General features: G+C 47.4%; 1 protein-coding gene across 1 annotated transcript in view; it reads right to left on the bottom strand.

The window, feature by feature from the left end:
• rspo2 (R-spondin 2) overlaps nt 1-27381 on the bottom strand; it is a 150397-nt gene that overhangs the window by 49979 nt on the left and 73037 nt on the right. The window contains exons 3-4 of the mRNA XM_038810364.1: nt 20023-20166; nt 19371-19559 (exon numbers count right to left, since the gene is read on the bottom strand). Coding sequence (XP_038666292.1) covers nt 19371-19559; nt 20023-20166 — 333 coding nt within the window. The remainder of the gene's footprint in view (nt 1-19370; nt 19560-20022; nt 20167-27381) is intronic.

Here is a 27381-nt window from a genome sequence, read left to right as displayed (position 1 = left end):
CCATCACTGAGCTGCCAGCTACACCCATCACTGAGCTGCCAGCTTCACCCATCACTGAGCTGCCAGCTTCACCCATCACTGAGCTGCCAGCTACACCCATCACTGAGCTGCCAGCTACACCCATCACTGAGCTGCCAGCTACACCCATCACTGAGCTGCCAGCTTCACCCGTCATATTGTCTGACATTGGGAAAAAAGTGATGGGGCGGGCGCCACCAACAACAAATCATGGCCCACAGGGGAACTTCCCCTCCCCCCCCCCACCACCACGAAACCCCCGGCACCTCCCCCACGGAAACCCCCCCCCCCTCAGAAAGGGGCATGACCCTCTCTCCCGAGGGCAGTATGGCTGCAGCGGGGGCTGTTCGCCAGCTGCGTGCCGTGGCGAATCTGGTGTGATTAAAATCGGGGCGGATGGACAATCTAACATGGGGAGGAGGGGGGTGGGGGGTGGGGGGTGGGAGAAGCAGGCAGAAACAGCTGATATGCCTATTCGATTAGATGTAAGTGGGGACCCCGACTTTTAAAGTTTGGGTGGGGGGGACGGAGGGAGAGTTCCCCCTTTGCTGTTCCCACCCCCCCAAAGGACAGTGATGGAATATCCCCCCACCCCAGTATCTTTTTGCGAGGGTGTGTAACAGGCTACAGGAAGGTAGGAATCTCCACAAACAATGGGCGTCATTCTCCGCCCCGCCCCGCCACATTTCTGTTTCACCCCGCCGCCGGGATTCTCCATTAGAGAGTGGGCCCGTGTGCCTCATAACCTACTGACCCCGGGGCGAGTGCGTCACCTCCTGAACCACAGCTGGCAAGGTACTTCAGCAGATACTTCTTCAACATCTGGGGCGGGATTCTCCCGAATCCACGCGATGGCCCGACGCCAGCGTAGATAAATGGTGCGTAACACTCCAGCGTCGGACCAACCGGAAGTTGCGGACTCAGCCACACTTCCAGGGGCTAGGCCGGCAGCGGAGGGGTTGGCGCGAGTTAGCGCATGCGCAGAACCGCCGGCGTGGTTCCACGCGTGCACAGCGGGGTGTCTTCTCCACGCCAGCCATGGCTGGGCCCTACAGGGGCCGGCGTGGAAGGAAGGAGTTCCCCCCCTACGGCACAGGCCCGTCCGCAGATCGGTGGGCCCCGATCGCAGGCCAGGCCACCATGGGGGCCCCTCCCGGGGCCAGATTCCCCCCCCCCCCCACCCACTCTGACCCGGCGGGGGGGGTCCAGGAATCCCGCACCTGGTTCTTGGAGTTTATGTGACATCCACTTGTGATTAAATTGAGCTGGAATTTTTGATATGCAGCAGGTTTTCACATTTTAAAGCTTAGCACACAGGGAATTCTGAAGAGACAACCCCAACGAGCCAGCATCAGAATCTGTGTTGCTGAGGGAAGAGTGAAAGCTGATATGGTTCAGGGACCAGGCTGACAGCTATTCTCAAAACGTGTTGAAAATAGTCCGATCAATGGGCCTGGCTCGTCGATCGGGTCACACCTGCAGCGTAGTCACGGAAACCATTAAGTCAAACTAAAGACACTCTTAATTCAATGTGGCTCAGCCTTCCTGCGAATCGGTCACATTGTGGAAATATCTGGGCCACATGTCATCATTCCGAGGCGGAATTATCAAATTAAGTTGGGTCATCAGATGAAGGGAATACTGCAGAACGATTGTTTGCCGAGGATTCCAAGCTCGTTTCTGCAATGTCCTGGATTAGACAGGGACTAAAATCAAAACTAAAACTTCCCTGCTGACTGCATCCAATAGTCATTCAATTCACACACTCACAGAAATACACACACACACACACACCCACACGCACACCCACACCCACACCACACGCATACACACACCCACACGCACACCCACACCACACGCATACACACACCCACACACACACCACACGCATACACACACCCACACCCACACCCACACCCACACCACATGCATACACACACACACCCACACCCACACCACATGCATACACACACACACCCACACACACACCCACATGCGCACCCACACCACACGCATACACACACCCACACGCACACCCACACCACACGCATATACACACACACACACACCCACACCCACACCACACGCATACACACACACCACACACACACACACCAAACGCATACACACACACACACACACGGACACAGACACACACACACACATACACACACACACACACCACACACACGGACGGACACACACCCACACACACACCACACACACACACGGACACACACCACACACACACACACGGACACACACACACACACCACACCACACACACACACCACACACGCATACACACCACACACACACACCACACACGCATACACACCACACACACACACCACACACACACCCACATGCACCACACCACACACACACACCACACACGCATACACACCACACACACACACCACACACACACCACACACACACACCACACGCACACGCCACAAACACACACCACATACACACATCACCAGGCTTTCGATAGGGTGCAGAAGAGATTTACCAGGATGTTGCCTGGTATGAAGGGCATTAGCTATGAGGAGCGGTTGAATAAACTCAGTTTGTTCTCACTGGAACGACGGAGGTTGAGGGGCGACCTGATAGAGGTCTACAAAATTATGAGGGACATAGACAGGGTGGATAGTCATAGACTTTTTCCCAGGGTAGCGGGGTCAATTACTAGGGGGCATAGGTTTAAGGTGCGAGGGGCAAGGTTTAGAGGAGATGTACGAGGGTAGTGGGTGCCTGGAACTCGCTGCCGGAGGAGGTGGTGGAAGCAGGGACGATAGTGACATTTAAGGGGCATCTTGACAAATACATGAATAGGATGGGAATAGAGGGATACGGACCCAGGAAGTGCAGAAGATTGTAGTTTAGACGGGCAGCATGGTCGGCACAGGCTTGGAGGGCCGAAGGGCCTGTTCCTGTGCTGTACTTTTCTTTGTTCTTTGTTTATCACACGCACACACACGCCACACACATACGCCACACACACACCACACACACTCACAAACTCAAACACACGCGCACACACACAACACACACAGAGCTAGTAAGAGAGCGGTTCGAGGCGTGGCAGTGAAGCATTGGCTGCTCACACCTTTTCAAAACCGAAACAAATTCTCCACCCAGCGTTAAACATCAGAAAACACAGGCTGGTTTCCATTCCAGATACAACACACCTCCAAGGGGCCAACGAGTTACCTCATTCAAAACACATACTGAAGTGTCAATCTAATACTTGCTCAAAAGATCCAGCGTTATTATATGGTTACTGCATATTTGACAATTTCTATCATTCTGGTGCAGCTTCTAATTAAAAATGCCGGTATTATTTGTCCTGTATTTGTGGAGAGATGTCGCTGGAGAGCATTATGTGTCAGATCTTTGACAATATTCCCATCAAATGAACTTCTATTTGTGCAAAGTCTCCAAATTCTATCCAACTCCAGGTGATAACTTTCTGCTTTTGAGTGTTAAATTCCTATCCTGGATTTCAAATCCCTCCAAGATCTCATTCCTCCCTCTCTCTGTAACCTCCTCCAGCCCCATAGCTCCCCCGATACCTGTTCACTCCTCCAGGTTTGGCCTCTCATCCCCAATTTTAATCACTCGACCATTGGAGCCTTCAGCTCCCACAGCACAAACCCCCGCTTCCTCCCTTCCTCAGAACCTCTTTGTCTCACCAAACCTTTGCTCAATATCACATATTGTTGGAGGGAGATAGAGGGCGTGTGAGATCAGAGGGAGATAGAGCGCAAGCGTGAGAGTAGAGGGAGCGTGCATGCGAGGGTAGGGGGGGAGAGTGCTTGTGAGAGCAGAGGGAGAGAGAGTGCACGCGAGGTGGAGGGAGAGAGAGCGTGCAAGTGCAGAGGGAGAGAGTGTGCATGCGAGGTGGAGGGAGAGAGAGCGTGCAAGTGCAGAGGGAGAGAGTGTGCACGCGAGGTGGAGGAAGAGAGAGCGTGCAAGTGCAGAGGGAGAGAGTGTGCATACGAGAGCAGAGGGAGAGAGAGTGCATGCGAGGTGGAGGGAGAGAGAGAGAGTGCAAGTGCAGAGGGAGAGAGTGTGCATGCGAGAGCAGAGGGAGTGAGATGGTTGTTGCAGGTTCCGGGGTTTAGATATTTCAGTAAGCTCAGGGAAGGTGGTAAAAGAGGAAGAGGTGTGGCATTGTTAGTCAAGGACAGTATTACGGTGGCAGAACGGACGTTTGATGAGGACTCATCTACTGAGGTAGTATGGGCTGAGGTTAGAAACAGGAAAGAAGAGGTCACCCTGTTGGGAGTTTTCTATAGGCCTCCGAAAAGTTCCAGAGACGTAGAGGAAAAGATTGCAAAGATGATTCTGGACAGGAGCGAAAGTAACAGGGTAGTTGTTCTGGGGGACTTTAACTTTCCAAATATTGACTGGAAATGCTATAGATCGAGTACTTTAGATGGGTCCGTTTTTGGCCAATGTGTGCAGGAGGGTTTCCTGACACAGTATGTAGATAGGCCAACAAGGGGCGAGGCCACATTGGATTTGGTACTGAGTAATGAACCAGGACAGGTGCTAGATTTGAAGGTAGGTGAGCACTTTAGTGATAGTGACCACAATTCAGTTACGTTTACTTTAGCGATGGGCAGGGATCGATATATACAGGCTTCTCATCGCAAATGAAGGCTCAACAGCTGATTCGCCGGCACTGCACTCGCCAGCCCCGCCCACTAACAAGGTCAAGCAGCACTTAGGCTGCACTTGCTCAGCCAACCCCAGCCAGCTCGCAACAATGGGTCCGAGGAGGCCAGCCCCAAGGTTCACGGAGGCTCACCTGGGGAGGCTCCGAGGCTCCGAGGAGGCCAGGAGGGATGTCCTGTTCCCCTGAGGGCCCCTGAGGATCCACCATAGGGCAGCCAGTACTGCCTGGGATGAGGTGGCAACGGCTGTGAGCGCCAGGAGCATGATCAGGAGGACTGGCCTCCAGTGCTGAAAAAGGCCAACGGCCTCCACGGGGCAGCACGAGTGAATGCCCCCCACCCCCACCCCCCGAGACCTCTCCATAAGACCCCCATCCCTCCCTCCACCCCCTCTCCATTCAACCCCAACCAAACCCTTTCTTCACCCCCCCCCCCCACCCACCACTGTGAACCACGTGTGTGGCTAAGCCCTCTCTGTATCTCCTCAGGAAAATCTCTCCTGTAATCGTTGGGAGAGGGCCCAGACTGGCGGTGGTTTGCCACACATAAGAATCCTCACCGACCTTTGATACATTTGTATTTGAAAGAGAGGCAGATAGAGAAAACTTTAATGCAGTCGTTAAAAAGTTTGATGAACATTGTACCCCGAAGAGGAATGAAAGGTACATTTTCAGAACGTGTGCGCAGCAGGCAGTCGCGTCGTTCGACAGTTCACTCACAGATTTACAGTTAAAGCCTCAGACTTGTAATTTTGGCACATCACAGTCAGCAATGATCAGGGATCAAATTGAATTTGGCATAAAAAAGGACGATAAAGTGCGGAACGTCTTTTGAGGGACAATGAGCTGCTGCTCGAAGATGCAATAAAAAGTTGCCATGCCAGCGAGTCAGCTGTGCAGAAAATCAACAGGTTAAACATGAGAAGTTTAGGCGCGTAAATCGAGGATGAAACCGACGCCACAAACATTGTAATGCAACCTAAAGGAAAACGTGGTCTCAACAGCGGCGGCCATTTTAAGTGATTGCCAAATGCCACCATTTTGTGTAAGCGGTGTGGAAACAAGCATTTGCAAAGGCAATGCCCTGCCTTTGGGGAAATGTGTGCAAAGTGTAAAGACAAAAAACACTTTGCTAAACTGTTTTTCCAGCAAGAAAGTCAAAGTGCAAAATCTATAAATGCCATTGGCGAAACTAATTTAGAAGTTAGCTTCTTCATAGATGTTATCTCTAATGAAGACAGGCCCAACATGGCCAAGCAAAATAAAAGATCTTCAAAGAAAATCAGAAGCTATGATAATGAAGTTTTGATCATAAATTAAGATAACTGGACAGTGCCTTTACTAATCAATCAGACGTTGATAAATGTCAAAATCGACACAGGAGCGAGAGCCAATCTTATCGGTATCTCGGATAGTGAAGCGATGAGAATGAAACCCAAGATTTTGAACAGACCGGTATTTTTATGATATTACAATGGCCAGTGAATTAATACTCCAGGTGTGTGTGAGCTTGAAGTTCAAGTCAAGGATAGAATACATAGAGTGAAATTTTCAATTATAGCCAGAGATCGTGAATCGCTACTGGGTGTGCAAGCTTTTGCAAGCAACACTTGAATTAGTCAAAAGAGTATACAGCGCTGACTGTGTTTTGACTGCGTTCAGTGTGTCGGTGGATTCAATAAGACAAGCATTTCCAGAAATGTTTCAGGGTTTCACTGTCGTGCCATTTACTTACCGAATTCAACTGAACATAGAACATTGAACATTACAGTGCAGTACAGGCCCTTCGGCCCTCGATGTTGCGCCGACCTGTGAAACCACTCTAAAGCCCATCTACACTATTCTCTTATCATCCATATGTTTATCCAATGACCATTTAAATGCCCTTAGTGTTGACAAGTCCACTACTGTTGCAGGCAGGGCATTCCACGCCCTTACTCCTCTCTGAGTAAAGAACCTACCTCTGACATCTGTCCTATATCTATCTCCCCTCAATTTAAAGCTATGTCCCCTCGTGCTAGCCATCACCATCCGAGGAAAAAGGCTCTCGCTGTCCACCCTATTTAATCCTCTGATCATCTTATATGCCTCTATTAAGTCACCTCTTAACCTTCTTCCCTCTAACGAAAACAGCCTTAAGACCCTCAGCCTTTCCTCATAAGATCTTCCCTCCATACCAGGCAACACCCTGGTAATTCTCCTCTGCACCCTTTCCAATGCTTCCACATCCTTCCTATAATGAGGCGACCAGAACTGCACGCAATACTCCAAATGCGGCCGCACCAGAGTTTTGTACAGCTGCAACATGACCTCATGGCTCCAAAACTCAATCCCTCTACCAATAAAAGCTAACACACCGTACGCCTTCTTAACAACCCTATCAACCTGGGTGGCAACTTTCAGGGATCAATGTCCATTGTCACCGAGATCTCTCTGCTCATCCACACTACCAAGAATCTTACCATTAGCCCAGTACTCTGTCTTCCTGTTACTCCTTCCAAAATGAATCACCTCACACTTTTCTGCATTAAACTCCATTTGCCACCTCTCAGCCCAGCTCTGCAGCTTATTTATGTCCCTCTGTAACTTGCAACATCCTTCCGCACTGTCCACAACTCCACCGACTTTAGTGTCATCTGCAAATTTACTCACCCATCGTTCTACGCCTTCCTCCAGGTCATTTATAAAAATGACAAACAGCAGTGGCCCCAAAACAGATCCTTGTGGTACACCACTAGTAACTGGACTCCAGGCTGAACATTTCCCATCAACCACCACCTGCTGTCTTCTGACAGCGAGCCAATTTCTGATCCAAACTGCTAAATCATCCTGAATCCCATGCCTCCGTATTTTCTGCAATAGCCTACCGTGGCGAACCTTATCAAACGCTTTACTGAAATCGATATACACCACATCAACTGCTTTACCCTCGTCCACCTGTTTGGTCACCTTCTCAAAGAACTCAATGAGGTTTGTGAGGCACGACCTACCCTTCACAAAACCGTGTTGACTATCCCTAATCAAATTATTCCTTTCTAGGTGATTATAAATCCTATCTCTTATAAACCTTTCCAAGACTTTGCCTACAACATAAGTAAGGCTCACTGGTCTATAGTTACCGGGGTTGTCTCTATTCCCCTTCTTGAACAAAGGGACAACATTTGCTATCCTCCAGTCTTCTGGCATTATTCCTGTAGACAATGACGACATAAAGATCAAAGCCAAAGGCTCAGCAATCTCCCCCCTAGCTTCCCAGAGAATCCTAGGATAAATCCCATCCGGCCCAGGGGACTTATCTACTTTCACACTTTCCAGAATTGCTCACACCTCCTCCTTATGGATAACGCACAATCTGTAATACATGATCGAAGGCGAGTACCAGCACCAATAAAGGATCAGCTGAAAGCTGAACTTGATCGAATAATGAATAGGGGGGTAAATTCAATGGCTTGCATGTTGAATGCAATAACGATTTAAGAATCTACACGGATCCTAAAGACCTCAGTGCCAATATCAAGCAAGAACACTATCCAATACCAAAATGTGAAGAAATTACGAGCAAAATCTATGTTCTGTGTTCTATGAAATGTCAGTAAACCAGATGCATTCCAGGGTTTTTAGCAACACAAATTGGATGAAGAGAGTACAAAGTATGGTATGTTTAACACACCATTTGGGTGCTTCTGTTTTCTTCGAATGCCTTTTGGGATAATATCTGCATCTGAAATCTTTCACAGGGCAATGAAGCACATTGTGGAAGGTATTCAAGGAGTTGGTGTGTATGTTGACGATATTATAGTATGGGGTTCTACAAAGGAAAAACACAACGACAGACTCATCCAAGTACTCTTGGGGCAGCAGGGTAGCATGGTGGTTAGCATAAATGCTTCACAGCTCCAGGGTCCCAGGTTCGATTCCCGGCTGGGTCACTGTCTGTGCGGAGTCTGCACGTCCTCCCCCTGTGTGCGTGGGTTTACTCCGGGTGCTCCGGTTTCCTCCCACAGTCCAAAGATGTGCGGGTTAGGTGGATTGGCCATGCTAAATTGCCCGTAGTGTCCTAAAAAAAGTAAGGTTAATGGGGAGGGTTGTTGGGTTACGGGTATAGGGTGGATACGTGGGTTTGAGTAGGGTGATCATGGCTCGGCACAACATTGAGGGCCGAAGGGCCTGTTCTGTGCTGTACTGTTCTATGTTCTATGTTCTATGTACTACAGGGTGTTCAGAAGCATGAGCTCAGGTTTAACAAAGCCAAGTGTCAATTTGGCGTTAAAGAAATCACGTTCCTGGGGGACAAGTTGTCTGCTCAAGGCGTACAGCCCGATCAAGTGAAGATGCAGCCAATAATGAATATGCCACGAAAGGGAAAATGATGGAAAATTTCAGCAAGTCTGGCAGCATCTGTAGGGAGAGAAAAGAGCTAACGTTTCGAGTCTGATGACTCTTTGTCAAAGGATACATTTGAGCTTTGACAAAGAGTCATCAGACTCGAAACGTTAGCTCTTTTCTCTCCCTACAGATGCTGCCAGACTTGCTGAGATTTTCCAGCATTTTCCCTTTCGATTCAGATTCCAGCATCCGCAGTAATTTGCTTTTATCCAATGAATATGCCACGCCCGTCAGACAAGAAAGGAGTTCTCAGGATATTAGGATTGATCAACGTTATAGGCAAATTTATTCCAAATTTGTCTGCCAAGACAACATGCTGGGAGAAGTTAGAAAGAAGGCTAATATTTTTGAATGGTCAGAGAGGTATGAGCAAGAATGGCTTACTCTGAAGACAGCTTTGACAACAGCTCCTGCGCTAACATTTTTTGACCCGACCCAAAAACGGAAATCTCGACTGATGTGTTGAAGGATGGGTTAGGTGCAGTGTTGTTACAGCAGGGAGATGGAGAGGTTTGGAAGCCAGTTGCCTATGCATCTGCCCGATTCTGAGCGTTGATACGCTTAAATTGAGAAGGAATGACTAGTTAATGGCTTGGAGAAGTTTCACAGCTATGTGTATGGTCTACCAACTTTTCTGGTCAAAACAGATCACAAACCATTAGTAGCCATTGTCAGAATAAATTTAAGTGAGATGTCACCACGCATCCAGAGAATGATGATGAAGCTCCAGCAGTACGATTTTGATCTCCTTTACATTCAGGCAAGCACATCGTAGTTGCAGATGCGCTATGAAGAGCTACAGTTGTGCTGGAAGACAACCATATTGAAGAAGATGTGCAAGTGCATGTCAATCTGATAACAGAGACACTGGAGGTGTCTGGTAAAAAAATCAAAGCTAATAATCGAGGAAATCAAAAAGGATGAAGTTCTGCAGATGATAATCAAGAATCTCAACAAGGGATAGCCAAAAGGGTCATGCATAAAGCATCGCAGTATTCGAGCAGAACTAAGTGTAGCCAATGAATTTCTTCTGAGGCAACAAAGAGTAACAATACCACAGTGTCTGCAAGCTGAAATTTTACAAAAAATTCATGAGGGCCACCTCAGATTTGCAAAGTGTGAAAGAATGGCACACGACGCAGTATATTGGCCAGGGGTCAACAAGGACAGTCAAAGGATGGCAGATGAGTGCGCAACATGTCAAAAATTCCAACATAGACAAGTGAAGGAACCGATGAAGATGGCCGTCACTTCCATGGCAGAAAGCAGGGATAGACTGGTTTTATCTCAAAGGAAAGGAATATTTGTTGGTGATAGACGACTTCCCAAACTTTCTTGAAGTGGCACAGTTATCCAGCTTGTCAGCCAGGTGCGTCATCACGCATACTAAGGCTATCTTTGCTCGTCATAACATTCCACAGGTTGTCGTCAGTGACAATAGTCCATCTTTCAGTTGGCAGGAATGAAGGGAATTTGCGCAGAAGTACGATTTCAAACAAAGTGGGGCCTCACGGTAGCATGGTGGTTAGCATAAATGCTTCACAGCTCCAGGGTCCCAGGTTCGATTCCCGGCTGGGTCACTGTCTGTGTGGAGTCTGCACGTCCTCCCCCTGTCTGTGTGGGTTTCCTCCGGGTGCTCCGGTTTCCTCCCACAGTCCAAAGATGTGCAAGTTAGGTGGATTGGCCATGCTAAATTGCCCATAGTGTAAGGTTAATGGGGGGATTGTTGGGTTACGGGTATACGGGTTACGTGGGTTTAAGTACGGTGATCATTATTCGGCACAACATCGAGGGCCGAAGGGCCTGTTCTGTGCTGTACTGTTCTATGTTCTATAATCACATCCTGTTCTTTATACCGACAGTCAAATGGATAGGCAGAGAAAGGTGTACAAATTGTGAATCAGTTACTGAATAAATCAATGGACAGCCAGGATGATCCTTATATGGAATTGCTCAGTTAGCAAGCATCACTGTTGAACATAAAACATACAGTGCAAAAGGAGACCATTCAGCCTATCAAGTCTGCACCGACCCACTTAAGCCCTCACTTCCACCCTATGCCCGTAACTCAATAACCCCTCCTAACCTTTCTGGACACTAAGTGGCAATTTATCATGGCCAATCCACCTAACCTGCCCGTCTTTGGTCTGTGGGAGGAAACCGGAGCACCCGGAGGAAACCCACGCACACACGGGGAGAACGTGCAGACTCCGCACAGACAGTGACCCAAGCTGGGAATTGAACTTGGGACCCTGGCGCTGTGAGGCCATTGTGCTACCATGTTGCCCACAAATGGTTGCGCAATGGTTTATCACTGTCTCAGTTATTGATGAATAGGAAGATAAGAACAACGTTGCCATATCTTTCGAATCAGCCAACCAGTCGTAAAATAGCAAATCAACTGAAGCCCCAAAAGAAGAAGCAGAGGAGATACTCTGACAGGTCAACCAGGTATCTACAACCTTTAGAACAAAATGACACAGTCAGGGTGGAAGATGCTGATGGCTGGCAAAATGTGCGAAAGTCATGCAAAAGAGAGGTCTAAAGTCATATACAGTCATCACAGAACAAGGACAAGTACTCAGGAGGAGCAGGAGAGCTTTGTTAAAGATTCAACAACCTGTTACTTCACTGTCAGCAGATGATGTATGTGACAGTTTCTGTCTAACCAAACCAACACAACCTGAACAAGAAGAAAGTGAACAATCTGAAGATTGCTACAGGGATGGTGCAGGCGGGAGGGATTCAGATTTCTGGATAACTGGGGCTCTTTCTGGGGAAGGTGGGACCTCTATAGACAGGATGGTCTACATCTGAACCTGAGGGGCACCAATATCCTGGGGGGGAGATTTGTTAGTGCTCTTTGGGGGGGTTTAAACTAATTCAGCAGGGGCATGGGAACCTGGATTGTAGTTTTTGGGTACGGGAGATTGAGAGTATAGAGGTCAGGAGCACAGATTTGACTTCGCAGGAGGGCGCCAGTGTTCAGGTCGGTGGTTTGAAGTGTGTCTACTTCAATGCCAGGAGTATACGAAATAAGGTAGGGGAACTGGCAGCATGGGTTGGTACCTGGGACTTCGACGTTGTGGCCATTTCAGAGACATGGATAGAGCAGGGACAGGAATGGTTGTTGCAGGTTCCGGGGTTTAGGTGTTTTAGTAAGCTCAGAGAAGGGGGCAAAAGAGGGGGAGGTGTGGCGCTGCTAGTCAAGGACAGTATTACGGTGGAGGAAAGGATGCTAGATGGGGACTCTTCTTCTGAGGTAGTATGGGCTGAGGTTAGAAACAGGAAAGGAGAGGTCACCCTGTTGGGAGCTTTCTATAGGCCACCTAATAGTTCTAGGGATGTAGAGGAAAGGATGGCGAAGATGATTCTGGAAAAGAGTGAAAGTAACAGGGTAGTTGTTATGGGAGACTTTAACTTTCCAAATATTGACTGGAAAAGATATAGTTCGAGTACATTAGATGGGTCGTTCTTTGTACAATGTGTGCAGGAGGGTTTCCTGACACAATATGTTGACAGGCCAACAAGAGGCGAGGCCACATTGGATTTGGTTTTGGGTAATGAACCAGGCCAGGTGTTAGATCTGGAGGTAGGTGAGCACTTTGGAAACAGTGACCACAATTCGGTGACCTTTATGTTAGTGATGGAAAGGGATAAGTATACCCCGCAGGGCAAGAGTTATAGCTGGAGGAAGGGCAATTATGATGCCATTAGACATGACTTAGGAGGTGTTGGTTGGAGAAGTAGGCTGCAAGGGTTGGGCACACTGGATATGTGGAGCTTCTTCAAGGAACAGCTATTGCATGTTCTTGATAAGTACGTACCAGTCAGGCAGGGAGGAAGGGGTCGAGCGAGGGAACCGTGGTTTACCAAAGAAGTGGAATCTCTTGTTAAGAGGAAGAAGGAGGCCTATGTGAAGATGAGGCGTGAAGTTTCAGTTGGGGCGCTTGATAGTTACAAGGAAGCGAGGAAGGATCTAAAGAGAGAGCTGAGACGAGCAAGGAGGGGACATGAGAAGTCTTTGGCAGGTAGGATCAAGGAAAACCCAAAAGCTTTCTATAGGTATGTCAGGAATAAAAGAATGACTAGGGTAAGAGTAGGGCCAGTCAAGGACAGTGGTGGGAAGTTGTGTGTGGAGGCTGAGGAGATAAGCGAGATACTCAATGAATACTTTTCGTCAGTATTCACTCAAGAAAAAGATAATATTGTGGAGGAGAATGCTGAGACCCAGGCTATTAGAATAGATGGCATTGAGGTGCGTAGGGAAGAAGTGTTGGCAATTCTGGACAAGGTGAAAATAGATAAGTCCCCGGGGCCGGATGGGATTTATCCTAGGATTCTCTGGGAAGCCAGGGAAGAGATTGCTGAGCCTTTGGCTTTGATATTTAGGTCATCATTGGCTACAGGAATAGTGCCAGAGGACTGGAGGATAGCAAATGTGGTCCCTTTGTTCAAGAAGGGGAGTAGAGATAACCCCGGTAACTATAGGCCGGTGAGCCTAACGTCTGTGGTGGGTAAGGTCTTGGAGAGGATTATAAAAGATACGATTTATAATCATCTAGATAGGAATAATATGATTAGGGATAGTCAGCATGGTTTTGTGAAGGGTAGGTCATGCCTCACAAACCTTATCGAGTTCTTTGAGAAGGTGACTGAACAGGTAGACGAGGGTAGAGCAGTTGATGTGGTGTATATGGATTTCAGTAAAGCATTTGATAAGGTTCCCCACGGTCGGCTATTGCAGAAAATACGGAGGCTGGGGATTGAGGGTGATTTAGAGATGTGGATCAGAAATTGGCTAGTTGAAAGAAGACAGAGGGTGGTGGTTGATGGGAAATGTTCAGAATGGAGTTCAGTTACGAGTGGCGTACCACAAGGATCTGTTCTGGGGCCGTTGCTGTTTGTCATTTTTATAAATGACCTAGAGGAGGGCGCAGAAGGATGGGTGAGTAAATTTGCAGACGACACTAAAGTCGGTGGAGTTGTAGACAGTGCGGAAGGATGTTGCAGGTTACAGAGGGACATAGATAAGCTGCAGAGCTGGGCTGAGAGGTGGCAAATGGAGTTTAATGTGGACAAGTGTGAGGTGATTCACTTTGGAAAGAATAACAGGAATGCGGAATATTTGGCTAATGGTAAAATTCTTGGTAGTGTGGATGAGCAGAGGGATCTCGGTGTCCATGTGCATAGATCCCTGAAAGTTGCCACCCAGGTTGATAGGGTTGTGAAGAAGGCCTATGGTGTGTTGGCCTTTATTGGTAGAGGGATTGAGTTCCGGAGCCATGAGGTCATGTTGCAGTTGTACAAAACTCTGGTACGGCCGCATTTGGAGTATTGCGCACAGTTCTGGTCGCCTCATTATAGGAAGGACGTGGAAGCTTTGGAACGGGTGCAGAGGAGATTTACCAGGATGTTGCCTGGTATGGAGGGAAAATCTTATGAGGAAAGGCTGATGGACTTGAGGTTGTTTTCGTTAGAGAGAAGAAGGTTAAGAGGTGACTTAATAGAGGCATACAAAATGATCAGAGGGTTAGATAGGGTGGACAGCGAGAGCCTTCTCCCGCGGATGGAGGTGGCTAGCATGAGGGGACATAGCCTTAAATTGAGGGGTAATAGATATAGGACAGAGGTCAGAGGTGGGTTTTTTACGCAAAGAGTGGTGAGGCCGTGGAATGCCCTACCTGCAACAGTAGTGAACTCGCCAACATTGAGGGCATTTAAAAGTTTATTGGATAAGCATATGGATGATAAGGGCATAGTGTAGGTTAGATGGCCTTTAGTTTTTTTCCATGTCGGTGCAACATCGAGGGCCGAAGGGCCTGTACTGCGCTGTATCGTTCTATGTTCTATGTTCTAAGATGGACACAGTGAGGTAATTCCACCAGAAACATTGTCAGTACCACTAGAATGCCCACCAGATTCAGCGAATCAACAACAGCTTAGAAGGTCCACCAGACAACGAAAGAAGCCAGGCAGACTGAATCTGTAATGGACACTGAAAATGTAAATTATTGGAATTGTTATGTTATGCATATCATTTGTATGATATTTGATTTAAATGATGTATGTTAATTTTGTTAAACTCTAAAGGATGTACTGATATGCATAAGCAATTCTCTTTGTTAACATGTCAGACCTCCAACCAGCAGGTGGCATTAGAGATGTACCACGTGATACTGCTGCCTCGAGGAGTCTGGGGTTAGGAACCATCGTGGATAGTTGTGTTTTGTCTTAGCTCTCATATTTTAGTTATCAACAGTTCATAGTTTAGCAGTAGTAGTATTATTGTCTTTCCCACATTATTGTAATGTAATAAATCTTTAACCAGTCACAAACTAGACATTCTCTAGTGCATTGACTCAATTATTGCAACGCACCAGAAGGTAACAGTCTCTAGAAGAGAAATTCAAACTTCTCCATAGGATCAGTGCAGAAGGAGGCCACTCGGCCCATCGGCTCTGCACCGTCCCTCCAAAAGAGCACCCTACCTCAGCCCATTGCCCAACCTAATGCCTGTAAATCGAGCATTGATCATGATTAATCCACCTAACCTGCACATCTTTGGACTGTGGGAGGAAACCGGAGCACCCGGAGGAAACCCACGTAGACACGGGGAGAAAGTGGAATCTCCACACACACAGTCACCCTCGGCTGGAATTGATCCTGGGACCTTGGCGCTGTGAGGCAGCAGTGCTAACCACTGTGCCACCGTGCCACTCCACCCTTTTTTTGTGTAAAAGTCTTGCCCAATTTCACTCCTGAAAGGTCTGACTCTAATTTCAAAGGCATTGCCCCTTTATCCTACATTTCCCAACTAGAAATAGTTTATCTTTTTCTCCACTAACTGTTCCCCTTAATATCTGAAACTTTGGTCAAATCACCCATTAATCTTGTAAATTTCAGTACAACCCTAATGTGTTTAATTTTTCCTCAATTGAACCCTTGAAGTCCGGGTATCATTCTGGGAAATCCTCCCCAAGGCCAGCCTATCCTTCCTCAGGTGCGATGCCCAGAACGTCTCACTAGCTGTGGTGTAACCAGAGCTTTGTACAGCTCCTGTGTGACTATGTTCTATGTTCTTTCTCATTAAATTCTACTCTCAGTATAAATGCCAACTGTCCATCAGCCTTTTGGGTTACTTTCTGTACCTGGTAATGGCATCCGGAAGATGTGCGTACCTGAACCCCCCAAGAATTAGGACAGCACGGAAGCACAGTGGTTCGCACAGTTGCTTCACAGCTCCAGGGTCCCAGGTTCGATTCCGGCTTGGGTCACTGTCTGTGCGGAGTCTGCACATCCTCCCAGTGTGTGCGTGGGTTTCCTCCGGGTGCTCCGGTTTCCCCCCACAGTCCAAAGATGTGAAGGTTAGGTGGATTGGCCGTGATAAATTGCCCTTAGTGTCCAAAAAGGCTGGGTGCATTATTGGGATAAGGTGGAGGCATGGGCTTAAGTGGGGTGCTCTTTCCAAGGGCCAGTGCAGACTCGATGGGCTGAATGGCCTCCTTCTGCATTGTAAATTCTATGATTCTTTGCGCTTACAATGTTTTTAGATTTTCACCATTTGTGAAAATCGCCTGTTCTAGGTTCAATAGTGGATGACTTCACATTTGCCAGCATCCAACCCCATCCACCACAGTTTGATCATTCGCTGGTTAAATCTACACACAGCTTACAATATTTCCCAATGGCCTTCTCATTTTTTATTAAAACCCCCAGCGCCTATGGTCCACACAGCAGGCACTTGTTTTGGCTACATTTCAAGATGATGACAAATGATTTCAAATTATTTCCAAATGGTGTAATGGATGATGCGATCTGCAGGAGAAGTGCCATATATTCCCCACTGGACGTGTTGGAGAGGGGGGAGGGAGGGAAGGAACAGCAAAGGAGAGGGGGGGAGGGGGGGAACAGGAAAGGGTGGGGGAGATGGAAGGAAGGAACAGGAGGGGGGGAGGGAGAAGGGGGTAAGAGAGGAGAGAGAGTGGGACACATGCATTTGGACAAGAGTTTACTGCACAGGAATGTTGTGGAGATGTACCTGGTGGTATCTGTAGGCAGATGGAATATGTTTTTCTCAAATGTCTGGGATGTTTTTTAAAATCTGGAATATTACATCTTGCTCAGTATTCTTGCAAATCCAGAAACAACATCAAAACTGCTTTCAGCTTCAAGGTAAGAAAACTCTGTTTACAAAGTGGGTAGCAACAGAAACACACTCAAGGCAATTCTACACTCAAAGTACAATTAAAGGGGTCGAATTTGCATTTCTAACAAACTCTCTGACCTAGAAAAACATCACAAGACATTTTCCAATCAAACATTAAACTAAGACCCCAGCTCCTCCCTCAGGTGAATGTAAATCACGGCACCACCTCAAGACGAACAGAAGGCTTCTCCCCGGTGTCCTGCTCAATATTCATCCCTCCACCAACATCTTGGAGTGATCACAGTCAGTTTGTGGGATCTCACTGTGCACAAATTACACATCAAAAACGTTTCATTGGGCGCGAAGCACTTCCTGTCGTTATGAAAGGCGCTATAGAAATGAAAGTCTTTGCTTTGTGACGTCGGTGAAATTGAGAATGAGAAGCTGTAACAATTTCAATATGTTTGTGCAGACATCCCACCTCCATGAGCACACAGTTCATTAACTCTTTATTAAAATCCCATATCGTTCCCCAAGGTCTATGCTCGCCTGGTCTCGAACAAACTGATGTTCAGAAACTCTTATGAAACACCCGACAGTCAAAGTTCAACTGACGCCAGGTACACATGTCAGCTGCCAGTCACTTCTGCACATTTGGGAGGTACTCGTAGTAGTTGGGATCTCTCTCTCTCTCTCTCTCTGCAATCAATAAGGGACAGCAGAGAACGGTACTTCCGAATGCCAGGGGTTGAACAAACTTCATGTTTATTTGTCAACTGCTTTCCTTAGCATGTGCCTAGGACAATGAAGTAGTTTTGGGGTTTTACTCGATTCCAGCCACCTGAGATTCCCATGAACTCAGCCCCCACATTGAGCTATGCCCGGCCAGCGAACACCAAGGACAAAGATCACAGATTCCACCTGAAGGCGGCCCAGCACTGTCAGGAACCAAGTCGAAATCAACCAACCAGCACCTACTTCCCAGCCACCAGATTCTAAATCCACATGGCCAACACCTGGGGGCTGATTTAGCACAGGGCTAAATCGCTGGCTTTGAAAGCAGACCCAGGCAGGCCAGCAGCACGGTTCAATTCCCGTACCAGCCTCCCTGAACAGGTGCCGGAATGCGGCGACTAGGGGATTTTCACAGTAACTTCATTTGAAGCCTACTTGTGACAATAGGCGATTTTCATTTCATTTCAAGAGATAAAGCACAAAAAAATGAAAATGCCCAGTGACTCAGTGCATCTTTAAACTGAGTCTTCGCAAAGTTGCAGGATAAATACACAAAGTGATTTTTAAAAATTAATTCATTCAAAGGACATTGCGTGGCACTGACAAAACCACAATTCATTGCCCATCTCTAATTGCTCTTCAGAAGGTGATGGCGAACTGCTTTCTTGAACCGCTGCAGTCCATGAGGTGTAGGTACATCCACAGTGCTGTCAGAGAGAGAATTCCGGGATTTTGACCCAGCAACAGTGAAGGATTTTGACCCAGCAACGGCCAATATATTTCCAGGCTGGTGAGTGACTTGGAGGGGAACCTCCAGGTGGAGGGGTTCCCATGTGTCTGCTGCTCTTGTCCTTCTAGATGGTAGCAGTCGTGGGTTTGGAAGGTTCACCCTGAGGAACGTTGGTGAGTTACTGCAGTGCATCTTGTAGATGGTACACACGGCTGCCACTGTGCGACGGTGGGGGAGGGAGTGAATGTTTGTGGAAGGGGGAGCAATCAAGCGGGGATGCTTTGTCTTGGATGGTGTTGAGCTTCTTGAGTGTTGTTGGAGCTGCTCTCATCCAGGCAAGTGGAGAGTATATCATTACACTCCTAACTTGTGCCTTGTAGATGGTGGACAGGCTTTGGGGGGGATCAGGAGATGAGTTACTCTCCACAGGATTCGCAGCCTCTGACCTGCCCTGGTTGTCACAGTATTTATATGTCTGGGTCCAGTTCAGTTTCTGACCAATGGTAAGCCCCAGGATGTTGACAGCGGGAGATTCAGCGATGGTAATGACATTGAATGTCAAGGGGTGGCGGATGGTGCTGAGCACTCTTCACAATTATTGCCATTAAACTGTCAGGTATCGCACAGTATGAAAGATTTGTAGGTTTTCGGTGAGAGTGTCTTACCTCCTGGACAGTGTCTTTTTGCCATTTTACACCTCCGGGATTCTGCAATAGTAGGACAGGGTATCGTGTCCTTTGCTGGCTTTTTCACAATCTGTCGTGTCCTGGTTTCGAGGCCCCATTTGTAGCCACATGTCTTGTTGTTTTTTATACACGTTCCCCAATTGCTCCATGGTCCAACCTCGCAGTCATCTGAACTCACAACACAAACAAACATAATTAGGGATTGAATATAGTGAAAGAAAACACAACTGTGCACAAATATCAGTTAGACAGCAATGCACCGCAGCTCATTAATCTGCAACCATGTGAGAAGGCAAAGGTAGTGCCTGCGTTATCTGTTACAGATGCTCAATCTGCCTGCTGCAACTTTTTCTGACAAATTCTCTGTACAAATGTGTACACTGCTGGCAACATCAAAAAAAATCTGAATCACAACAAGTGTATGTCACAATCACTGTATGGACTAATGATCTGATTTCGGCAAGTCGGCAACACACATTTACTCTCTCTCTCTCACACACACGCACAAATCACAAGAAAACACAATTTAATTTATCAAACTGGACAAGCGGTATTAATAATCTCAAACGGAATCAACTGCTTGAAACAGACACCACCCCCTCTCGAAGGGGTGTTACATAAAATCACTTACCCACACATTCCATGTGCTCCTGACATAGTACAAACCCTTCAGGGCATTCTTCAAAACATCGACCTTTGTGTAAGTAGAAGCCAGCTTTGCACTTTGTACAAAAGTCTTTGCTGAAACATGTATCACAATTCTCTATTTTACATCCTGGAAATTAAAAGAAGCAAAGGGAAAAGAAATTTGTTAGAAAGCGCGCTTGCAAATCTCGCTGCAACATTTGAGTTTTCACAATGTGAAGGTTTCCTTGCAGACAATCTGAAGGAAACCAACAAAGAACAAAGAACAAAGAAAAATTGCAGCACAGGTACAGGCCCTTCGGCCCTCCCAGCCTGCGCCGATCCAGATCCTCTATCTAAAACTGTCACCTATTTTCTAAGGATCTGTATCCCTCTGCTCCCTGCCCGTTCATGTATCTGTCCAGATAAATCTGAAATGACGCTATCGTGCCCGCCTCTACCACCTCCGCCGGCAATGCATTCCAGGCACCCACCACCCTCTGCGTAAAGAACTTTCCACGCATATCTCCCTTAAACTTTTCCCCTCTCACCTTGAACTCGTGACCCCTAGTAATTGAGTCCTCCACTCTGGGAGAAAGCGTCTTGCTATCCACCCTGTCTATACCTCTCATGATTTTGTAGACCTCAATCAGGTCCTCCCTCAACCTCCGTCTTTCTAACGAAAACAATCCTAATTTACTCAACCTTTCTTCATAGCTAGCGCCCTCCATACCAGGCAACATCCTGGTGAACCTCCTCTGCACCTTCTCCAAAGCATCCACATCCTTCTGGTAATGTGGCGACCAGAACTGTACGCAGTATTCCAAATGTGGCCTAACCAAAGTCTTATACAACTGTAACATGACCTGCCGACCAAAAGACTCACCAGGTACTGAAATGGGAAGCAGCTGCAGTCAGCTGGCATCTCCTGCACATTTCCAATCATATATAATTCATTTTGTATTAGGAGTTGTGCACTTGCTGCTACATCGTATTAAACGCTCACAAGGCGAGGCTGAAATTCTTTACGACCAATGGCAATTTAAAACCATCAAAGTAAAGACGGGTATTGCAATTTATCTGTTTAAAAAAACTCCACGAGGTAATTTCCAGATTCAACAATGAGCATTCAGATCTTCAAAATGTGAGATCCAATCTCCTCACAGGTGCATTGTCCAGCCAAATTGGCACTGAATCACCCGCGCTGATATCAGCACGGGTGCTTGACCAAAGGCTTGGTGAAAGAATAAGGTTTGAAAGCAGGAGAAAATTAAAGAGGGCAGGGGGTAAAAAAAGAGGGGTTTGGGGTGGGGCTTCCAGAGCATAGGATCCAGACCACTAAAGGCACGGCTGGCAGGGAAGAAACGATGGGAGGCACAAGACACCAGGATTGGAGGAGCGCAGAGACCGAGGGTTAGTATGAGGTTACAGAGATAAGGAGCAGTGATGCCTTGGAGGGACTTGATTACAAGGGTGAGAATTTCTTTAGAGAGCATCTGGAAGACTGGGAGCAATGTAGGTCAGCGTGACAGGATAGGGGAATTTGGTGAACACAGTACTTCCTCAAGCACTAGTTCCGTTCTCCAACTTAGACAACAATGAAAGCTGATCCAAGTGGACTGATTGTCTCCAAAAAAAGGGTGGTTGCAGCTGAGCTATTATTATTCTTAACTATTACTATTATTAACTATTATTATTTTCTGGACTGCTGGCAGCTTTATAATATAATAATCTTTAGTGTCACAAGTAGGCTTACATTAACACTGCAATGAAGTTGCTGTGAAAAGCCCTTAGTCCACACATTCCGGCGCCTGTTCGGGTACACAGAGGGAGAACTCAAAATGTCCAAATTGCCTAACTTCACCCCCACCCACCATCAATGTTGTCAGTCCTTTTGCTTCTACCCTCCCCAAGATACAGAAAGAGTTCAGTCCTAATCTGTTCCTGCCCGATTGTACTGCCTTTCCTCCGATGCCAGTCCCTAACTACCTACACATCCATGATTCCCTCTCTAACAATTTCTGATTTCTCAGTCCTATCAATCCCCAATACAATCCTTTCTCTGAACTTTCTGCTTATTCCTTCAGCAATGACTCGCCTTAACTTGGCTGAATCGTCATCGAGAATCTACTTTTCTCACCAAGCTATCGGTTACCTATCCCCATGTCTCCTTCTTGCTGTCGATTCCTTTACCGGAGAGGCGCGAATCCCGCCCCGATGCCGGCTGCCCTATTCTCTGGCCGGCGGGATTCCCGCCACACCGGTTGGGGGCCGTTGACCCTCCGGCCCCCGATGGGCTGAGTTGCCGTCCAGTTTTGCTTAGTCCAGCGGCGTGAATTATTCATCTCACGCACGGCGAGACCTGGCAGATGAGGGTGCGGGGGAGAGGGGGGGGGGATTCGACCCTGGAGGGGGCCCCACGGTGTGCCCCTGTAGGGCTACGCCATATTGCCCGGGGGCCGTCAATGATCCACTTACGAAGGGAAATACGCCGGCCGTTCTGCGCATGTGCAGAAATACGCCTGCCGGTCCGCGCATACGCGAACTCGCGCGGCCCTTCGGCGCCAGCTGGAGTTGCGGGAACCACTCCGGCATCAACCTAGCCCCCAAGAAAGTGGAGAATTCCTCACTTTCGGGGGGCCGTTGCCGCCGGTGGAGTGGTTGGCGCCAGTTTTCATGACGGCGTGTGGACTTAGCCCCATTATTGCAGAATCCTGACCATCCGCCCATATTCTTTCTAACCATGATACTTTGTACAGATGTGCAGGGTAGGTGGATTGGCCACACTGAATTGCCCCTTAATTGGAATAAATAAGAATTGGGTACTTTGAATTTAAAAAAATAGATAGATGGCAAGAGCCACAGATATGACAAAGGGCCACACTATTGTTCATCACCTCCAACATCCCAAAGTGATTCCCAGTCCATTAGTGAAGTGTCATCACCGTTGAAAATGTAGCAAGTGCAGCAGCCAAATGTCACACAGCAAGATCCCACTAATGTCAATGGGATAATGACGTGTTGATCAGTTTTGGTTAAGGGATACATTTTGGTCAGTAAATCAGGGAGAATTCTCGGATCTTCAAATAATGAATCACGTCTGAGGGCAGACAGGAGGCGCAATCTAACCAAACAATATCAGAGTCAATTCTGGATGGGATTAGCGAGGCCATTCCCAGCTCTTCAAGCGCTATGAACAACCCAGCTATCTAACGGAACTCTGTTGCTATTCCTCAGTGGAGGGAGAGATCGGGAGGCCATATTTAAAAGGCACCCCGACCTCTCGACCCCCAACCCCCCGAAGCAACCCCCAGTCACTCCCCCCATGCCCTAACCCATCTATAAGGGGGTCCTCGTGGCCCCCAAGCACCCCACCTCACACGGGCAGGGCACCCCCAGTCACGATCCCCAGCGCAGGCAGAATGCCATCCTTGCACACTGGCAGTGCCCTTTCCAGCCTGACAGTGGTTCTTGGGCACCCTGGTAGTGCCAGGTTGGCACTTAGGTGTCACTATCAGGGCGACACTGCCATGGTGCCAGGCTGGCAGTGCTAAGGTGCACAGGTGCCACCAACAGTGATAGGGTGCCACCCTGCCCATAGGCTGACAACCTGGGGGCCTCCGATCCCCTGGGAGACTCCCCCAAGTGCCATTCCGCCTGGACCCTGCTTGTGGGGACCAGTGCTGAACGACGTGCCATGGGAGTGTCTCTTTAAGAAAGGTTTTTGTCTTATCACATGGCTTCAGTGAAGTCATTGTGTGGGTGGAGCTGGGCTGTGGCTCTGAGTTTTACTTTCACTTTGAGTTTGGACTGGATTGAACTGCACAGGTTGGAAGAAGTGTCTCTCTCTTCATTTTAAAAGCTGTTTCCAGATTACTTGATAACTTAAAAGAGATAATTGTTTTCTGGAAGGAATTCAAACCTGCTGTTTGGAAAGGGGACAGAGTATCACTAACAAGTCTTATACCAGTCAGAGTGCCGTGTGTTGGGCCACACCTTTGAAAAGGGGTTTCTGGTTTTACTTGGATTTTGTTCTTAAATTGGAACAGTTCATGGGGAATTCATTACGGGTTATACATAAATTACTGTCGCTGTGTGGGATATTTATGCTGTGTGTGTTTATACAAATGTTAACTAAATTCTTATAATAAAGCTTGTTTTTTGATTTAAAATGCCTGAGAAGTCCAAAGAAAAACACCTGAAAAGCAGGCTCTTGTGCTCATCCCAGCCAAAATCAATAAACAGTTAGAGGTCATGTGAACTCCATAATATACTTTAAGTTTTCTAAACTCTGGCGCTTAACAGGCGTCAGGCTGTGGCCTCCATTCTGATTTCATTAAATGCCAGGTGGTTTTCAGCTCCGGATTTCCTTCCCTAACCCTCTGTCCTCAAAGCCAAACCTTTCATCACCTGTGTTAATGTCTTCTTTAAATGGCTGTCAAAACCTTCTCTCCCAATTTGGAAATGCCTCAAGACAATTTGCAAGAATAAAAGGCGCTAGGCAAATGCAAGTTGGAGTAGTGTTTAAAAGTTAACTTTTAACTTTGAAACGGCACACTGATCTGCTCCAAGAGACACAGTGAAATGATCGGTGTGCTGAAATAGCGGCGAATCGGAGAATGGTGCAGAAATCCGCATTTCGTCCAGGGGATTAGCTCAGTTCAGACTTTTTGAATCGGGTATTGAAATGAAAATGAAATGAAAATCGCTCATTGTCACGAGTAGGCTTCAAATGAAGTTACTGTGAAAGGCCCCTAGTCGCCACATTCTGGCGCCTGTTCGGGGAGGCTGTTACGGGAATCGAACCGTGCTGCTGGCCTGCTTGGTCTGCTTTCAAAGCCAGCGATTTAGCCCTGTGCTAAACAGGGTATTTGGCACCATAATAGATACAAAGGTTTTTGGCACAGGCTTGGAGGGCCGATGGGTTTCTTCCTGCGCTGAACTTCCCTTTGTTCTTCAAAACTAGCTTTAAAGCCAAGATTTCAACAAATCTCCAGGAAGGTGAGGAATTGGGTTGAACAAACACACAAAGTAAATCCAGGAAAACGGCACTTTAACAAGTGTTTTCAATGTAGAACTCAGTGAAAATACAACTTGTGAAGAAGAAGCCCACAGAATTACAATGCAATCGGAAAAAAAATACTTGCCCCAGGATATAATCCTGCCAACAATAAAATGCAAATTGCTGTAAGGTTTCTCCAACTCAACACTCCTTCAGCTTAATGATAAAGCCTCTGCTGTGTGCAGCAAATGTCTGGGCAGCTTTACAACTTCACACTTTGTGTGAAATATTCAAGATCAGTTGTGGTGGCTGATGGATTAAATCTCCCTGATTTTCCTGAAAAGACCCTCTGCCCTCACATCCTCTTCAGTAATTGGCCCACTTAATTGCTGCCAGGAACTTCTGTCCACCTCAATGTTTATGTAATAAAGACTCAATACTACACGATGGTGAGTGAGCACTCCGACTGTGAGCTCAACAGTAACATGTTGCTTAAACACCAATTAGATTATAAGGCGGGGTTAAACCTGGTTTTAATTTATTCCCAATTTCAAACCTATATTTTTCCCCCCCCCAAGGGCGTCTTAAAACTGATCTCAAAAATCTGGGTAATTTCACAAAGGAGAAATACATTTTGGACACGATTTAATGGGGGGAATAAAAGAGCCCCGCTTTGGGTGCGCTTAGCGGTGTGTTTCTCAAAGCTTGCAGCGCCAGGAACAACCCCACCAAGGCTGCCCTTAGACTCAGCTCCTGCACTAACAAGCTCAGCTCATTTAGAAATGGCGCCCCTATCTCTCAACGGCCCATCGCGGCCTCCGGATAACCCCCCCCCCATGTCCCAACTTACCAATCGGGGGTGATCGAGCCCCCCGCACCGTACTTCATAAGAGCAGAGCACTCCAGGCCCGATCCCTGGCACGGACAATGTGCCGCCTGGGCATCATTGCCCCTGCCAATCTGACAGTGCTGCCTCAGCACCCTGGCATTGCCTGGGTGGCACCCAGGGGTGCCCAGATGGCACTGCAAGGGTGCCAGGCTGACAGCGCCCAGTTGGCATTATGGGTGTCTGGGTACCCCACTGCCCAGAACCCCACTCAATTGCCTGGCAGACCCCTCTATATACTATTATAGCTGGTCCACATTTGTAGAGACCAGTACCAAACACCCAGTTTAGAGTCCCAAGGTGAGGCCTTGGGTAACTCCGGAATATACAGATTCAAGTCAGCCTAACTACTCACTTGGATATGCAAATCTGGTTCACGCCCAGTGAGGGTGAGATTCAGATTGCGACGCCTTGCGAAATCTCGTTAGGGCTTGCAAGGTGTAACAAGCGTCATAAATCTCGTGAGAAGCCTCTCGCGAAATTTACTGACCACATCTCACCCCGAATCGGGCACGATGAGGCCATTAGATCTCGTCCTTTATTTTCATTGTTGTTGAAATTTAAAATAAGCAACAGATTTGTAAAGGCTGTAATCTATACCATTACAACTCGGTTAGAGGTCAGTAACCTTTTTGTTTAAAGTCGACAAAGTTCAAAATCCCCAAGAGAATAAAACCACCAAATTCCACAGTTTTAAACAAAGTAAACTTTACTAAACAAAGTTACCAATCTATTTGACACTCTAACATTCAGAATTAAGATGGGGTAAATATGAAGTAACCAGTAAACTGTGGTCAAATACACCTCATTGCACATTTAACGGCAGATGCGACCAAGACAGATCCCATGGATTTCTCAGCAATTCACCCAGATGCCAGTGACCACTGTGAATCACAAAATCATATTAAAGCACTCTCGCCCTCAAGAGGGATTAACATTCAAACATTTAGTCCCTCATAAAATGCCTCAATTCGGTCTGTCACAATGATTGCTCACCTCCGAATGGTTCAATAACTGCATTCCATGATAATCATAAAGCTGCACGTCTCCCTCTAATCACCAGCACAATTCCAGCACAATTCCAACTCTGTGACAGACTCTCTGCTTCACTACGCTGGCACTGTGCTTAGTTTTCTCCAATCTCCAGTGACCCAACTGTACGAAGCTATGAATGGCTCCCAGAGCTTCCTCTGGAGTCCTAACCCTCTTCAGTAGGGGAACCAGTGACCCCTCCATCACCTTCTCAGCTTCCCAAGACTTCTCTGAGCTCGAACTGCTTGGAATCTACCAGCAGTTCCTCAAGCCACAGGAGGTCCAAACTGCCACCAACCTCCTCTCCCAGCCAACACAGATAAATTGTAAACCAGACAACCTTCTCAAGCTCAACCCATCCCCATGAAGGTGCAGCCTTTAGGGTTGACTTTTAAACTAATCTAGCTCTAACTCTCAAAAACATCTCTCTGGACAGCACTTCCTTG

Source organism: Scyliorhinus canicula, chromosome 10 (genome assembly GCF_902713615.1).
Source record: "Scyliorhinus canicula chromosome 10, sScyCan1.1, whole genome shotgun sequence".
In the NCBI taxonomy this organism is placed as follows: Eukaryota; Metazoa; Chordata; class Chondrichthyes; order Carcharhiniformes; family Scyliorhinidae; genus Scyliorhinus; species Scyliorhinus canicula.
Note: the sequence above shows the minus strand (reverse complement) of the source record. Positions and strands in the feature narration are given on the sequence as shown.